The 16,447-nt window shown below is 62.1% G+C and overlaps 1 protein-coding gene across 1 annotated transcript; it reads left to right on the top strand.

The window, feature by feature from the left end:
- Window positions 1–12,905: 12,905 nt before the first annotated feature.
- On the top strand, window positions 12,906–15,104 carry LRRC10B (leucine rich repeat containing 10B). The gene has a single exon (XM_070426364.1). The coding sequence runs from the start codon at window positions 13,148–13,150 to the stop codon at window positions 14,024–14,026; it is 879 nt and encodes a 292-aa protein (XP_070282465.1). The 5' UTR covers window positions 12,906–13,147; the 3' UTR covers window positions 14,027–15,104.
- The last annotated feature ends 1,343 nt before the right edge of the window (window positions 15,105–16,447 follow it).

Genomic DNA, 16,447 nt, shown 5'->3' with positions numbered 1-16,447 from the left:
CCTGCTTGGGTCCTGGCTCCCCTGCTTGGGTCCTGGGCCCCCCTGCTTGGGTCCTGGGTCCCTTGCTTGGGTCCTGGGTCCCCTGCTTGGGTCCTGGTCTCTCTGCTTGGGTCCTGGGTCCCCTGCTTGGGTCCTGGGTCCCCTGTTTGGGTCCTGGTCTCTCTGCTTGGGTCCTGGCCCCCCGGCTTGGGTCCTGGGTCCCCTGCCTGGGTCCTGGGCCCCCTGCTTGGGTCCTGGGTCCCCTGCTTGGGTCCTGGGTCCCCTGCCTGGGTCCTGGCCCCCCTGCTTTGGTTCTGGCTCCCCTGCTTGGGTCCTGGGTCCCCTGCCTGGGTCCTGGTCTCTCTGTTTGGGTCCTGGGTCCCCTGTTTGGGTCCTGACCCCCCCTGCTTGGGTCCTGACCCCCCTGTTTGGGTCCTGGCCCCCCTGCTTGGGTCCTGGCCCCCCTGCTTGGGTCCTGGGCCCCCTGCTTGGGTCCTGGGCCCCCCTGCTTGGGTCCTGGCCCCCCTGCTTGGGTCCTGGGCCCCTGTTTGGGTCCTGGCCCCCCTGTTTGGGTCCTGGGCCCCCTGCCTGGGTTCTGGCCCCCCTGCTTGGGTCCTGGCCCCCCTGCTTGGGTCCTGGGCCGCCCTGCTTGGGTCCTGGCCCCCCTGCTTGGGTCCTGGGCCCCTGTTTGGGTCCTGGCCCCCCTGTTTGGGTCCTGGGCCCCCTGCCTGGGTCCTGGGTCCCCTGTTTGGGTCCTGGGTCCCCTGCCTGGGTCCTGGCCCCCCTGCTTGGGTCCTGGGCCCCCTGCTTGGGTCCTGGGTCCCCTGCTTGGGTCCTGGGCCCCCCTGCTTGGGTCCTGGGTCCCTTGCTTGGGTCCTGGGTCCCCTGCTTGGGTCCTGGTCTCTCTGCTTGGGTCCTGGGTCCCCTGCTTGGGTCCTGGGTCCCCTGTTTGGGTCCTGGTCTCTCTGCTTGGGTCCTGGCCCCCCGGCTTGGGTCCTGGGTCCCCTGCCTGGGTCCTGGGCCCCCTGCTTGGGTCCTGGGTCCCCTGCTTGGGTCCTGGGTCCCCTGCCTGGGTCCTGGCCCCCCTGCTTTGGTTCTGGCCCCCCTGCTTGGGTCCTGGGTCCCCTGCCTGGGTCCTGGTCTCTCTGTTTGGGTCCTGGGTCCCCTGTTTGGGTCCTGACCCCCCCTGCTTGGGTCCTGACCCCCCTGTTTGGGTCCTGGCCCCCCTGCTTGGGTCCTGGCCCCCCTGCTTGGGTCCTGGGTCCCCTGTTTGGGTCCTGGGCCCCCTGCTTGGGTCCTGACCCCCCTGTTTGGGTCCTGGCCCCCCTGTTTGGGTCCGGGTCCCCTGCCTGGGTCCTGGGTCCCCTGTTTGGGTCCTGGTCTCTCTGCTTGGGTCCTGGCCCCCCGGCTTGGGTCCTGGGTCCCCTGCTTGGGTCCTGGGTCCCCTGCCTGGGTCCTGGCCCCCCTGCTTTGGTTCTGGCCCCCCTGCTTGGGTCCTGGGTCCCCTGCCTGGGTCCTGGTCTCTCTGTTTGGGTCCTGGGTCCCCTGTTTGGGTCCTGACCCCCCCTGCTTGGGTCCTGACCCTCCTGTTTGGGTCCTGGCCCCCCTGCTTGGGTCCTGACCCCCCTGCTTGGGTCCTGGGTCCCCTGTTTGGGTCCTGGGCCCCCTGCTTGGGTCCTGACCCCCCTGTTTGGGTCCTGGCCCCCCTGTTTGGGTCCGGGTCCCCTGCCTGGGTCCTGGGTCCCCTGTTTGGGTCCTGGTCTCTCTGTTTGGGTCCTGGGTCCCCTGCTTGGGTCCTGGCCCCCCTGCCTGGGTCCTGGGTCCCCTGCTTTGGTCCTGGGTCCCCTGCCTGGGTCCTGGGTCCCCTACTTGGGTCCTGGGTCCCCTGCTTGGGTCCTGGGTCCCCTGCTTGGGTCCAGGTCCCCTGCCTGGGTCCTGGTCTCTCTGCTCGAGTCCCGGGCCCCAGCCCAGAAGCCGTGTGAGGAGAAGGTGCCCAGGGCGTGGGGTGGCAGGGAGGGGATCTAGGAGGGGCCAATGCCAAGCCTGGGTGGTTCTGGCGCCTCCGCCGGGTGCAGGGCCTGGCTGTCCCATCTCCCAGAGGAGCGTGGGCATGGAGAGGGGCAGTGCCTCCCCAAGTCACAGCCGGTGAGGGCCGCAGGTGGGGCCTGCTGGAGGGCTGGAGGGGACCTCCCCTCACACGGTGCCCAGCAGCTGACCAACCCCAACCAAGCTTCCCCATAGTGGCCCGAGGGCCTCACCTCTCACCCCTGACCCCCGCTGGCCCAGAGCCGGGCCTGGGTCAGTGCTGAGCACTCCTCCAGCAGGAGGGTGAGCGCTTCCCCCTGTGGAGCTCAGGTCACTGAGACAGTTAAAGGGACAGGCCTTCGCCACGTCCCTCCCACCCTGTGCTGCCCGGTGAGCGTGGGCACTGACAACGTGGCTTCACTTGGGGGCACCTGTCCCCTTGCCCCGCTGAGATGTGAGTCTCTGGTCCGTTTCCTCCCCCAGGCCCAGGCTGCCGGCTGGAGCTGGCCGGGCCTGGGCTCTGGAGTCAGACGTCCTGGGTTCGAATCCCAGCCCTTCACCCTGCAGCTGCTTCCCGCCGGCAGCTGTGGAGGCTGCCTGGCGTCTGGTCACCAGCTGTGGAGGTCGCTGGTGTCTGAGCTGACCAAACAGCAGTGCCCACTTGCTGGGCCACACGAACCAACGACGTATAAAGTGCTGAGCTTGCAAACAGGAGCTGCCTTGACGCTGGAGCGGAGGAAGCAGACCTGGGTGGGGTGGGGTGGGGACTTGAGCGAGGAGGCCACACTGCCCGTGCATTGCAGGGTCTGTCCTTTGCCGCCTCCTGCTTGGCCCTGGACAGGACCCTCAGCACCTTCTTGGGGAGCAGGCCCCCTCCTGTCTGGGAGAGCATGGGGGTAACCCTGGAGGCCTAGGCTGTCCCCCTGAGGGCACCTCTGCTGGGCCTCCTGGACGCTGCCTGCCCCTCCCTTCACCTGCAAACCAGGTGAGTCACTCCTTCCAGCTGGTGCCAATTGTGCCAATTGTAGCTGCTGCCAAGGCTGCCTACCCTCACCCCGCCCCTGCTCCCGCTCCCCCCCCTCCCCAGGATATTCTGGAAATCATTCTGCGGCACAAAGACGATAATTAGCCTTTATTAAGCCCCCACAGCCTGCGGGGCTGGGAGTTTTCCGTGGGCCTCGTCTTTTCAGTGAGAACACAGAGGGCCTCCCTCTGGGGGAAGTTTGGGGACACAGGTGGGTGCTGTGCTGACGGCATGCTGTGGGGGTGTGCAGCCCCGAGGGCTGACGGGACGGCAGGATCGGGACAGATGCTGGGTGCCACGTGATTGGACCCCACTTCTGACGCACACGGACACGCGTGAGGCTGCCCTCGTCATGGCACCGTGGCCGAGGAAGCTGACAGGCAGCATCTGGCCGGGGTCACATGGTGATATGCAGAGCCACCGGCTCAGGGGCTTGACAGCTGGCCAGCTGGGAAAAGGCATCTGTCCGTGGGAACTGGAGGCCGGGGTGGCGGAGGCCCCGGTGGGAAGGCGGCAGGAGGGTGGGTAGGCTGCACGCACAGATGGAGGGCCCGAAACTCGAAATCCGATCCCCGGTTTCCTCTCTGGCCATCTGGAGGGCCACCCCTTCCCACGGAGATGTTCCCTGAACAGCCAAATATGCAAGGACGGCCAGGAACCCCGCCCCCCACGTCCTCTGTTAGGCTTGGAGGAGGGTCTGCTGGGGTCTCCCAGGGCTGCCGCCCAGTCTTCTTGCTTTTCCAGATGCTGCTGCAGACAGGGCGCCGCCGGGAAGGTCTTGGAGCCGTAAAACTTCACGCTGGAGGCAACTTGGTGAGAACCAGGCCCAGCTGAGCAGAGACGGAGCGAACGCCCCGAGCACCCCACTTAGTGCGCACTCAGGCCTCTGCCCCCAGCGCAGGCCGTTCCATCACATCACGGAACCCGGGGCGGGGTCGGGTCGGGGGTGAGAAGAGGGGCCTGGAAGCTTCCTGGGAGAGCCAGCGTCATGCAGCCCGTGATGAGCAGGGGCTTCGCTTTCTTCTGCTAAAGAAAAGGGGTGAGTATGCATGTGTGTGCGTGTGCGTGTGCGTGCGTGTGTGTGTGCGTGAGTGCAGGTCTCCTCGCCCTGGGGTCCCCCAGATCTACCTGAGACTTTCTCACGCCCCCTCAGGCTCAGCCCGGCCCTGGCAGGGCCAGGGCCTCCTTTGCCAGCGGCATCCACCTTCAGGGAGGCTGCTCGGCCCCTTCCCTCCCACCTGCCGAGGAGCCTTCATCGCCTTTCCGGTGGGATTGTGGCTTCTGTGACGCCTGCTTCCCCCCGCCAGGCTGTGCGGCATCAGCTCCCTGCTCTCCAAGTTCAAAGCCAGGCTTTTGGACCTACACAAAGGGCGCCGCTCTCAGAACTCAGCTCTTGCAAAGCTATAGTCTCAGCGCGGGCTTCAAAGCCGCTTGTGCAACTCAAAGCCACGGATCTGACTTTGTTCCGAGTTTCCCTCGGAGAGCGGGACATAGGGAGAGGGGAGGCCCGTGGGGACCAGGACACTGTGCAGGGTGGAGCATCAGTTCACATCTCACAGTGGTGACACCCAGGCCCCGGTCATCTTCATGATAACCCTTCCCGGAGAGGGTGATCACATCCATTCCAGGGCCAGGACCACGGTGGGGTGAGCCGGGCACTTTCCCAGGCACAAAATTTGAAGTGTCAAAAAACAAGTAATCCAGATTTTTTTTTTTTTTAAAAAAAGCTTAATGCAACCATTAAAAAAAATCGAAAAAATACAAAAAAACGATGATAAACAAATATAAAAACTTCTTCTCCCCCAAATATTTTTATTGACTTCAGAGGAAGGGAGAGAGAGAGAGAGAAAGAAGCATCAATGATGAGAGAGAATCATGGATCGGCTGCCTCCTGCACGTCCCCCACTGGGGATGGAGCCCACAACCTGGGCATGTGCCCTGACCCGGAATCGAACCGTGACCTCCTGGTTCATAGGTCGATGCTCAACCACTGAGCCACGCCGGCCGGGCCAAAGCATAAAAACTTTACAGACAGAATTAGTACTACTGATCTCTCCTTGTGCCACGGACTCCAATACGGCCCCTCACAGCACCGGCGCTGACCCACCTTTGTTACATGAAACTATTCTTTATCCTGATTACTGAGATATTGTGTTGTTGTTTTTTGCCGCCCCTTACATTCCGTGCCCGGGGCAAGGTCCCTGCTCACTGCATCCTAATCCCACTTCAGATTCACCCTTTAGAGGTGAGAACGGAGGTCCCGGGCGGGTGCGTGAGCAGCTCAGGTGGACCAGACGCCCCGGAGAACCTGCGGGACAGAGGCTCTGCTCGCTCCTTCGGCACATGCTGGCTGAGGAGGTGCCAGGCGGCAGGCACCGGGCCGGGTACATGGCACATCACTGAACACCGTCCCTCCCCTCACGGAGCTTGTATCTTAGTACAGAGGAAACAGCCTTCAAATAATATGAACTTAGTTAATTACGAAATTCGTGCAAGGGGCTTGGCCCCCGCCGCTGTGGCGGCTGCCTCTGCCTCGGCACCTCCTCCCCTGTAGCTTCATCCAGAAGGTCATCCGGAAGGATGTCCAGTCTAATTAGCATATCACACTTTTATTAATATAGACAATTGGAATAAGTACTTTGAAGGAGAAATGTGGGACTTCAAGAATGTATAACATGAGAGCTTGGCGCGCTGGAAGAGATCCGGAAGGATTCTCTGAGAGAGGGAGGTTTCAACTGAAATGGTAAGGGATAAGCCATGTGAGCCAAGCACAGCGGGAAGAAGAGGGGCCAGCACGTGCAAAGGTCCTGGGGTGGAACGAAGCTGGTGCATTTGAGAAACTGAGAGAAAATGTCTTGGTCAGTCTGGGATGATTCTGTAACAAACAATCCTTAAGTCTAAATGGCTGAATATGTTCATCAACAAATCAACAAACAAGTGCTGGTGAGGATGCGGAGAAAAAGGAACCCTCTTACAGTGCTGGTGGGAATGCAGACTGGTGCAGCCACTGTGGAGAACAGTATGGAGTTTCCTCAAAAAATTAAAAATGGAACTTCCATTTGACCCAGTGATCCCACTTCTAGGAATATATCCCAAGAAAACAGAAACACCAATCAGAAAGGATATATGCACCCCTATGTTCATAGCAGCACAATTTACCATAGCTAAGATTTGGAAACAGCCTAAGTGCCCATCAGCAGATGAGTGGATTAGAAAATGGAGGTATATCTATACAATTCCATTCTATACAATGGAATACTATTCTGCTGAAAAAAGAAGGAATTCTTACCATTTGCAACAGCATGCATGGAACTGGAGAGCATTATGCTAAGTGAAATAAGCCAGTCGGAGAAAGATAAATATCACATGATCTCACTCATTTGTGGAATATAATGAACAACATAAACTGATGAACAAAAATAGAACCAGAGACACAGAAGCATTGATCAGACTGTGCAACCTATGAGGGAAGGTGGGGGGTAGGGGGAAAAGATCAACCAAAGGCCTTGTGTGCATGCATATGAGCATAACCAATGGACACAGACAGTAGGGGGTGAGGGCATGTGCTGGGGGGTGGGAGCAGCTGGGGGAGGTCAATGGGGGGAAAAGGAGACTCATGTAATACTTTAAACAATAAAGAATTTACACCCTAACCGGTTTGGCTCAGTGGATAAAGCATCAGCCTGTGGACTGAAAGGTCCCAGGTTCGATTCCGGTCAAGGGCATGTACCTTGGTTGCAGGCACATCCCCAGTGGGGAGTGTGCAGGAGGCAGCTGATCGATGTTTCTCTTTCATCAATGTTTCTAACTCTCTATCCCTCTCCCTTCCTCCCTGTAAAAAATCAATAAAATATATTTTAAAAAAGTAACATAAAAAAAAACACACCAAAAAAACAATAAAGAATTTAAATTCTAAAAAATGGCTGAATATGTTAACATTTATTTCTCATTTGCTTCACAGTCTAATGTGGGTCAGATAGCTCATCTCCACATGGTGACTCAGGGGTCCAGCTCGTGCTCACCGTTGACCCTGCAGAAGATAAAGGTGGGAGGTTGTGCATGAACGTGGCATGTGCTACTTCCCGTGCTCAGCCCAGGGTCCAACCGCATCAGCCTGCTGGTGCCCGGGAAGACAGAGATTGTGGCTCTCGGCTGCCCCTGCCACAGGGAGGGGGACCAGACCAGGCAAGTCCTTGGCGGTCATGGCAGGACCTGGGTCTGTGGTCTTGGAGCAGAAGACCCAGCTTGAACTTGGCCACAGGCCCAGGAAGGTGTGAGGGCAGCGGCCAGCTGTGCCCACTGTGGTCTCTTCCCAGAGGAAGGAGCCATCGTGTCAGAACTCACTTTGGAACATGGAGGCCTCTCAGAACTCATTAGGACGGTCAAGTTTCTGTCCCCGCATGGAGGCGTGTCCTGGGCGTGGAGGTGTGTCCCTCATTGAGGCGTGTCCCTCATTAAGGCGTGTCCTGCATGGAGGCATGTCCTGCATGGAGGCGTGTCCCGCATGGAGGTGTGTCCTGCATGGAGGAGTGTCCCGCATGGAGGCATGTCCCCCACATTGAGGCATGTCCCCCGCATGGAGGCGTGTCCCCCGCATGGAGGCGTGTCCCGCATGGAGATGTGTTCCTGGCATGGAGGCGTGTCGCATGGAGGCCTGTCCCGCATGGAGGCGTGTCCCCTCATGGAGGCATGTCCCCCGCATAGAGGTGTGTCCCGCATGGAGATGTGTTCCTGGCATGGAGGCGTGTCGCATGGAGGCGTGTCCCGCATGGAGGCGTGTCCGGACCCAAGTCAGCGTCACTCCCTGGCCTCTGCTGCTCCAGCTCTGTGTCCCTGGAGGGCTGGGCAGGACTCTCAGCTTTCAGCAGACCAGCCAGGCCGCTCTCAGGAGCTCTGGTTTCGGGGAATGTGATCCCCAGGGTGTCGGTAGCCTCCAGTTTCTCGGGGGCCTGGGGCGCAGGGTGGCAGTGGCTGAGCCAGCCTCGTGAGCTTGGTTGGCTGTGTGTGAAGGGCTCCGGGCCAGTGGTGGCCCAGGCAGTGCCTGCAACTTGCTAATGGGCAGACCCTGAGCCCAGATCACAGCCCTAGGCGGACCCTGGCCTTGGGCCCTCTGCTCTGCCTTCCTGCGTCTGCTTTGGGGTTCCGAGGCTGGCTCTGCGGGTTCTAGGATGCTCCCAGCTGGGCAGACACGTTGCGTCCTGGGCTTGGGGTCAGAATGTCCAAGCAGGGCAGTTCTGGAAATCTTTGCAGGACGAGGGCGAGCACGGGCATCCGGGGTGGCCTCTTTAATTTCTCCTGCCCGAGCGATGGAAGTCCGGGCTTTGCAATAAGATGGATTGGGTTTGGATCCTGGCCTTGCCCTTACCAGCTGTGTGACCTTGATCAAGCTATTTACCTTCTTTTTCAAAAATAAATTTTTTTATTGATTTCAGAGAGGAAGAAAGAGAGAGAGACATCAATGATGAGAATCACTGATCGGCTGCCTCCTGCACACCCCCTACTGGGGGTCGAGCCTGCAATCCAGGCCTGTGCCCTTGACCGGAATCGAACCTGGGACCCTTCAGTCCTCAGACCAACGCTCTACCCACTGAGCAACACCGGCTAGGGTGAGCTACTTGAATTCATTGAATTGGTTTTCTCACCTGTGGAGCAGGGGAACTTAAGCACCTGCTTGGCCAATGTGGTCAGGAAATGAAGTTCCTTTATCCCACACATACATGGAGCCTCCTTACTGTGCGGAAGAGGGCCCAGATTACCGTGTGGAGGGGTACGAGTTGGACAAACGCCTTTCCCCAACACACACACACACACGCACACACACACATGCACACACACACATGCACATGCACACACACCCCTTCCTTGCAGCAGCAGCCGCAGGGATCCTGTTAAGATGTATGTCAGATCAGGCCATTCCTCTGTTCAAATTCCCCAGTGATCTCTCACCAGAGGTCAAAGCCAAAGCCTTCACAAAGGCCACAGGCCCTCGGCAACCCCCCCACCCCCAAGACTTCCTCTCTCTGCCATCTCCCCGCTGCCTGGGCTCCTTGTGGCACCAGGGCTCCCGGCACACTCCTGCCCGGGGTCTCGGCACTGCCACCCCCTGTCCTGGAACTCGTGCCCCGGACATCTGTCTGCCTGGCCTCTCCCTCTCCTCCCTCCGGCTTTGCTCAAATGCCAGCCTGTCCTGAGGGCTCGCGGCCACTCCTGTTTCCGTAGGGCCCTCAGGCCTCTCTGTTTCCTGCGTTCCTTCCCCCACAGCCTGATCGATGCCTGACACAGTGGGACATGCCTCTTGTTGATTATCTCCACTCTCGGGAATGGGAGTCCCGCAGAGGCATGGTTTCGGGTCTATTAATATGTCCACGTTCATAGTCACCGCCCCTGTGTGGCCACACGAGCAGGGCCATGCTGTTTGGTGAATGAATACCTGCCGGCAGGCGAGGCCTGGCGTCCGGGGGTGCAGGGAGGAGGGGCATGGCATGAAGGGCATTGCCACGTTCCTTTTTTTGCCAAATGAAGGACTGGGACGAGGTCCCCAGGAGACCAGGAACCCGTGGGAACTGTGACATCATGGGGGGGGGGGGGGGTCCTGCCACCTGTGTTTCCCAGGGATGAGGCCCCCAGCTTCCTGCAGACATCCAGCAGAGCCTGTGGTCTCCTGGGAGCTGAGCCCCCTCTCCCCCTGACCCTTCACGGCCGGCTCTAACCGGCTCACATCCCTGCCTGCTAAGGCCCCGGCATGCTAACATTCCATGACCTCACTCAGGTCTCAGCAGCCACAGGTCCTGCCCCACAGAGGGGAGTAGGAGCCAGAGGAAGCCTTGCCAGGGTGCGCGGGTGAGGGTGGGGGCGTGTGGGGACACGGGAGGGAAGGCAAAGGGGGCTTCTATATTACATGTGCTGTGTCCTTCCTGCTCATAGAAAAGAAAGTGGATTTAAAGTGAGTGTGACAAAATGTGTGCGGTCGTCAATGCCCGGCACAGGCACGGGGTGTGTGTCACCGAGAGCTTTGTTCTTGTCTGCGCATCAAATTTCTTGAACAAAATACAGGCTTGGAGGTAGGCAGGGCGTTACGGCTTCTGATCGGGGATGGTGAGGCGGTTTCTGGGGACCCGAGGGACCTGGACTCCGGGCAGGTGCCGCGGGAGAATGGGCAGAGGCTGGCAGAGTCTGGGCCCACTCCTATAGCTGTGGGCCCCCCCCCCGCCCCCTCCCTGGGCCTCAGTTTCCTGCGTCCTGGGGAGTGGGAAAAGGCTGAGAGGCCCCGTGCTGGGGATGGAGCTAATCCATTAGTGACGCCTCAACAAGAACTGGGCACCAGCAGTGCCAGCGTGATTCATCAGCGAGATTGCCCGCTGCCAGCCTGCGTGGGCCGGAAGCCAGCACATTTTACCTGTACCCGCCGAGGAGGGCCTGGTGGGAGGCGAAGGTACAGCATCGAAGCAAGACAAAGACTGGAAGAAAGGAGAGGGCCGTCCCGTGCCCTGGAACCCAGGACGCTCGGCCAGGCGGGTGCCGGACGGGCAGGGCATGTGGCTCCTGCCCGCGCAGGCAGAGCCCGCGGAGTGCCAGCTCCGAGCATGTGGCGAGGGGGGCTGGCTGGGCTTCCTCCTCCACAGCGGATGTTCCCTCAGGGGGAATCTGTCTGAGGGGCAGCAGGGGGTGGGGTGGGGGTGGGGGAGGTGCTCAGCCTTATCCATCAGCCTGGCTGGGTTTTCCTCCGCTTGCTTCTTCCGGGAAGTTCTCCCAAAGCAGTAGAAGGGCGAGTGTTGAATGGGGGCTTGGGTGAGTCTGGAAGGAGTGAGAAGCCCCTCTGGCTAAGGCTCAGACCCTCCCATACCCCAGCTCTGGTGTCTGGGCTGCGCTCACCCTCTGCCTGGGGCCCCTCCCTCCTTCCGAGGTCCTGTCTGCATCTCATCAGTTTCCATCCCAAGATGGGGGTCCCTGGCTGGCCCTCGCTCCGGCAATACCTGCCTCTGTGTCCCCTGTCACCCCGACACCCCTAGCCTGTTACCACTGCTATTTATCCCACACCTACGAGGAGTAGCTGAGCAACAGAAGTCAGGAGCAGGAGTACACACTGAATAATTTCATTTATATGAAACCCAAGAACAGGCCTCACTGATCCGCGATGATAGAGGTCAGGACCATGGCTGCCCCTGGGAGGTGGGAGTTGACGGTAAGAGGCACCAGGGGACTCTGAGTGGCGGCCATACTACACGGGTGTTCACATCTGTCAAAGCTCAAACTGTATCCCTGGCCGGTTTGGCTCAGTGGATAGAGCCTGCGGTCTGAAGGGTCCCAGGTTCGATTCCGATCAAGGGCATGTGCTCCGGTTGTGGGCTCGATCCCCCTGGTAGGGGGCGTGCAGGAGGCAGCCGATCCATGATTCTCTCTCATCACTGATGTTTCTGTCTCCCTCCCTTCCTCTCTGAAATCAATAAAAATATATTTAAGAAAAACCTGTACACATATGTGATCCATGCATGTCACTGTATGCAAAACATGTCACTGAATACCTACAATGAGCCAGGCCCCGCGCCAGCAGGGGACACACACTCCCTGCCTGCCTGCGGAGCTCATGTGGCAGGGAGCGTGGCTCTTGTCCTGACGTCCCCTGCCACTGCCCTCTGCCCTGGAGCCCCTCTGTCTGGGCCTGCAGTGGGGATAGAGTGGGGGCGGTCCAAGAGCAGGGTGCTGCCCCGAGGTGTGCGCCTTCAGCCAGTCCCAAGGTCACACAGACAGAGGAGGCCCATGCCTGATCCCCGGGGGCACTTTCCTCATCACTCCTATGGGATGAACAAGGCCTTTGGCACCAGGTGAGAGGCTCCACTGTGGGAGGCGCAGTTATTGTTCCACTTATTGGTCCATGGCCAGGAGCACAGGCCGCAGAGCCACACACCACCTGGTCTCAACCCCCAGCCACTCCCCAGCCGGTGGGGTGCCCTTGGGCAAGTCACTCAGCTCATCAAGCCTCTCAGAGCCCCTTCCGTCATCTTTAAGATTGGGGTACAGAGGATACCTACCCCACAGCACGTCGCCAGGGTTCCGTGCCAGGAGTGCTGGGCACACGCAGGTTCGCAACCCAGGGGAGCGCGCCTTCCTGCCCCGAGCCTTGGCAGGAGGGCTCCGAAGGGGCGGGAGAGGCTGGGGAAGGCGGCCGGGCTGTGGTGGGAGCATGCGCACCAGGCAGAGTCCCGGAGTGAAAGTGGTCCTGGCGGGTGGCGCTCAGAGGCGCTGGGGGCCCCATCCTCCGTCCACGCACACACTGAGCACCGCAGGGGGACGTGGCAGGAGGCAGCGTGCGAGCGCACCACGGAGGAGCCTGCGGGGCGAGGCGGGTGTCCCGGGCGCGGACGGGGCGGAGCCAGGCTCCGAGTCCCCGAAAGTCCTCCGGTGTGACCCACCCTGAGAAGGGCCAGATGGTGGCACTGTCCCGTAGGGACCCTCGCGGGGAAGCTAGTCGCGTGCGGCGGTACCGAAGGGGCCGGCGGCGACCGCAGTCCTCAGTCCCTTCTCCAGAACCACGTGCCCAGAGTCCGGGTGTGCGCGCCGGCGTTTCCTGGTCTTCGGTCCCTTCTTCCCGGACTTGCCGATCTGGGAGCAAATGACCGCCAACCGAACGGCTCGCGGCGACGGTAGAGCGTCGGCGAGCGGGTCTGTGTCCGCATAACGCCGGGCTCGGGAGGCGCGGACCTGGGGTTCCCTCGGCCCGCGCTGGCCGGCGCCCGGCCCCCGGCCCCCGTAGCTCCTTGGCCCCGCCCCGCCCCGCCCTCCCTCTGCCTCATTGGCAGCCGCGTCGGGGGTTGCCAGGGCGACGGGTCGCTTAGCTGCGAGTCAGAGCTAACCCGAGCCAGTCCGCCGGCGTCGGGAGCCGGGGAGGCCAGAGGGCGAGCCTCCGAGCGCAGCGCCCCGCGGCTGGGCTCCAAGCGGGTGCCTCCTTTCGGCCGCGCACGGCCCCCCTCCCGGCGCAGGGGCAGGCCGGGGCGGGGGGCCCCCCGGAGCCGAGGCGGCCTCGGTCCCGTCGGGGAGACAAGGGGGCGACCAGGGCGGAGCGATGCCGAGCGGCGGCGGCGGCGGCGGCGGCGGCAGTGGCCCCGGTCGGGGCCCGTGACCATGGGCATCGCCGAGTCCACCCTGGACGAGCTGCCGTCGGACGCGGAGGAGCAGCTGCGCCACGGCGAGCAGCAGCTGGAGCTGAGCGGGCGGCGGCTGCGGCGGCTGCCCAGCGCCGTGTGCACGCTGAGCCGCCTGGAGAAGCTGTACGTGAGCGGCACGGGGCTGCGCGAGCTGCCCGAGGAGATCGAGGAGCTGCGCGAGCTGCGCATCCTGGCGCTCGACTTCAACAAGCTGGAGCGCCTGCCCGACGGCCTGTGCCGCCTGCCGCGCCTCGCGCGCCTCTACCTGGGCGGCAACCGGCTGCTGGCGCTGCCCGGCGACTTCGCCCAGCTGCAGAGCCTGCGCTGCCTCTGGATCGAGGGCAACTACCTGCGGCGCTTCCCGCGGCCGCTGCTGCGCCTGGGGGCGCTCCAGTCGCTGCAGATGGGCGACAACCGGCTGCGCGCGCTGCCCGCCGACCTGCCGCGCATGACGGGCCTGCGTGGCCTCTGGCTCTACGGCAACCGCTTCGAGGAGTTCCCTCCCCCGCTGCTGCGCATGGGCCGCCTGCACATCCTCGACCTGGACCGCAACCGCCTGGGCGGCTTCCCGGACCTGCGCCCGCTGCGCTCCCTGCGCGTCTTCTCCTACGACCACAACCCGGTCACCGGGCCGCCACGCGTCGCCGACACCGTCTTCCTCGTGGGCGAGGGCGCCGTGGAGCGCATGGCCGAGCGCGACGAGCCCGTCCCCCGGCGGCCGCCCCGGCGCCCGGCTCGGGCCTTCGAGGATGACGAGGAAGAGGACCTGCTCATCGGGGGCGGGGGCTCCCGGGCCCTGGGGCCCCCTGGGGGCAGCCTGCGCTCCCTGGACGCCGCTCCAGGACTGGGCACCTGAGCCTGTACTCTGGGTGATGGACTTCGGCCGCTCTGGGAGGAGGGGCTCTGGGAAGCTCCGTGGGAGCGGTGGGCAGAGCAGGGGCCACTTTGGGGGAGTGGCGGGGAACAGGCAGGCCTGGGGGCCACCTTCAGACAGTCCTGGGCGGTCCTCAGACCCGGAGGCACGGGCTCCAGCCAGCCCCCTGTGCCTGTGTCCGGCCCTGAGAGCGGCACTGACAGCACAGTAGAGAGGCCAGCTTCCTCCTGGAAAGGGGCCGCTGCTGTCCGTGGAACCAGCACGTGGCTGAGCCGGGCGCCCAGGGGGCCACCGCCCTCCCCGCTCCTGGAGTTTGGCCCTCCTAGGCCGCCTTTCTGGTGCAGGAGCCCCCGCCTCTGGAGGGGCCACTGCGGTGAGGCAGGTCTGCCCTGGGAGGCGGGCCTGGCCCGGGCAGAGGCCTGCAGCGGCCGGCCGGTTCCCAGGACAGAAGCGGGAAACTGGGATTGGGGCCCACACGCCGCAGCTGCCCTCGCCCCTCCACCGGGGCGCATTGGACATACCTCCCTCCCCAGTCCCCCACCCCCCAATTTGTATGGGGAAGCGGGGCTCAGGAGGCAGGGTCTGCACCTCTGCCTTCTACCCAGTTCTCTCCTCCCAGCTTGTGCCTGGAATCCGGCTGCTCCCTCCCCCGCCTGAGCCTCCCAGCTGTCAAGGTTGACAAGCAGCCACTCTGCCTGGAGGCCTCCTGCACTGCGGAGAGCGGTGCGGGGCTGGGAGGCGGCCTAGCGCCTTTCCCACCGCCTGCACTCTCCATTCCCTTAAATGGGCACAGGCAGGGTGGCTGGCACGGCGCGGCTCGGGGCATGGGACGAGCACTGTGTGCCTCTACTCCGTCACCAGGGACAGCCTCAAGTGGGTGAGGAGGGGCGCCGCACTCTGCCATTCCAGGGGCCAGATCTTTCCCATCCGAGCAATAATGGGCATGGGCGGGGCGGGCGGGGCCAGGGACACTCAGGGACACTGTCAGGGGCCCGGGGCCCCACGTGGTGGTGGTGGTTTCTTTAGGAAGAAGAAAAAAACCGGCTGCAAGCAAATTACATTTCTTGGAGAAAGAATGTGCATCTCCCCGCGCCTGTTTATTTATAAGCCCTGGGGGCACCGGGTCCCACTGCTGCGGGGCCCTGGCTCCCTCTGGCACTGCCCTCTGTCCTGTGCCTCAGCTCCAGCGAGACGCCCGGCCAACGGCCGTCTCCTGTCTGGGGAACAAGCCCAAAGGCTTTGGCTGCTCAAGGCTCTCCCATCGGCTGGCCTCGCTGTGTCTTACTCTGTGCCTCCCTGCCCCCAGCTACGCCGCCCTTCCTCGGTCTTCTCCAGGTTAATGCTCAGGTTCCCGGACACCTGAGATGTTCCTGAATCTTCCTCAGGCTGGGCTGGCCTTTCTCAATTCCTTCGCTGCACTGACCTCCCCCCCCCCCCCCCCCCCCCCCGCTCCTTCCCCCTCTGAGACTCCGTTCTTCCCTCCTTCCAGCTCCCTTCTTCCTCTGTCTTTCCCTCTTAGTTTCTTTTTATCCGGTTATGGTTTTACTTTCTCCCCTCCTTGTTCAGGAAAAAAAAAAACTTTAAAGAAAGGAAGAAAGTGGTAAAGCTTCAAGCCTAGAGGCCCATCTCCCATGAGATGCTGCTAGGCCACCATCACCATGGTGACCGGGCTGATGTCATACCAAGCCCAAAGGTCAGGCCTGGCCCAGCAGCTCTGCTGGCCACTGGGCTGGGCCTAGGTTGGGAGGAGGCTGGGGAGGGTCTGGAGCAGTCAGCTTGCCAGTGAGAGTGACGAACAGAAAGCGGGGGGTGGGGGGAACTTGGGGGCTGCCTCCTGCTTAAGGAGGAAGAGGGGTCCGGGGCTGCTGCAGACCTGGTCCCTCCTAGAGCTCTTCAGGTCCCCACGCTCACCCTGTGTGGCTCCTTCAAGGCCAGTGGGCCTTCTCGGGGCCTGGGAACTTAGAGGAAGGACATGAGGCCTCAGGCCCCACGGGTGGGGTAGGGGTGGCAGCCGGCAAGAATGTCCTCTGACCCCGTGACCCGTGTCATGGCACCGGGGGGAATGCCCCTGGTCCTGGCATCAGAAGGCTGGGTTCCAGTCCTAGGTCTGTTGACTGGGTGACCTTGAGAAAGTCACAGCGCCCCCCCGACCTGGGCCTCAGTTTCTCCATTTGCACACAGGAGGTGGGCTATTTTAGATCCGACTGCAGCTCAGGAACTATGCAACCTGTTCGTCTACCTCCCCTTTATGCAAATCTTGGATGTCGGGGAGCAGGGTGCGGGGCAGCCACCGTCACCACGAGTAACTGTTGGCACTGTGAGCCCCGGTGTCCTTCCTCTTCCTCTTCTCCCTCTTCCTCTCCTCTTCCCCTTCCTCTTCTCCCTCTTCCTCTCCTCCCTCTT

This window comes from Myotis yumanensis, unplaced genomic scaffold (genome assembly GCF_028538775.1).
Source record: "Myotis yumanensis isolate MYYU_CA2020_CCGP unplaced genomic scaffold, mMyoYum1.0.hap1 SCAF_10, whole genome shotgun sequence".
In the NCBI taxonomy this organism is placed as follows: Eukaryota; Metazoa; Chordata; class Mammalia; order Chiroptera; family Vespertilionidae; genus Myotis; species Myotis yumanensis.
This window is presented reverse-complemented; position numbering and strand designations above follow the sequence as displayed.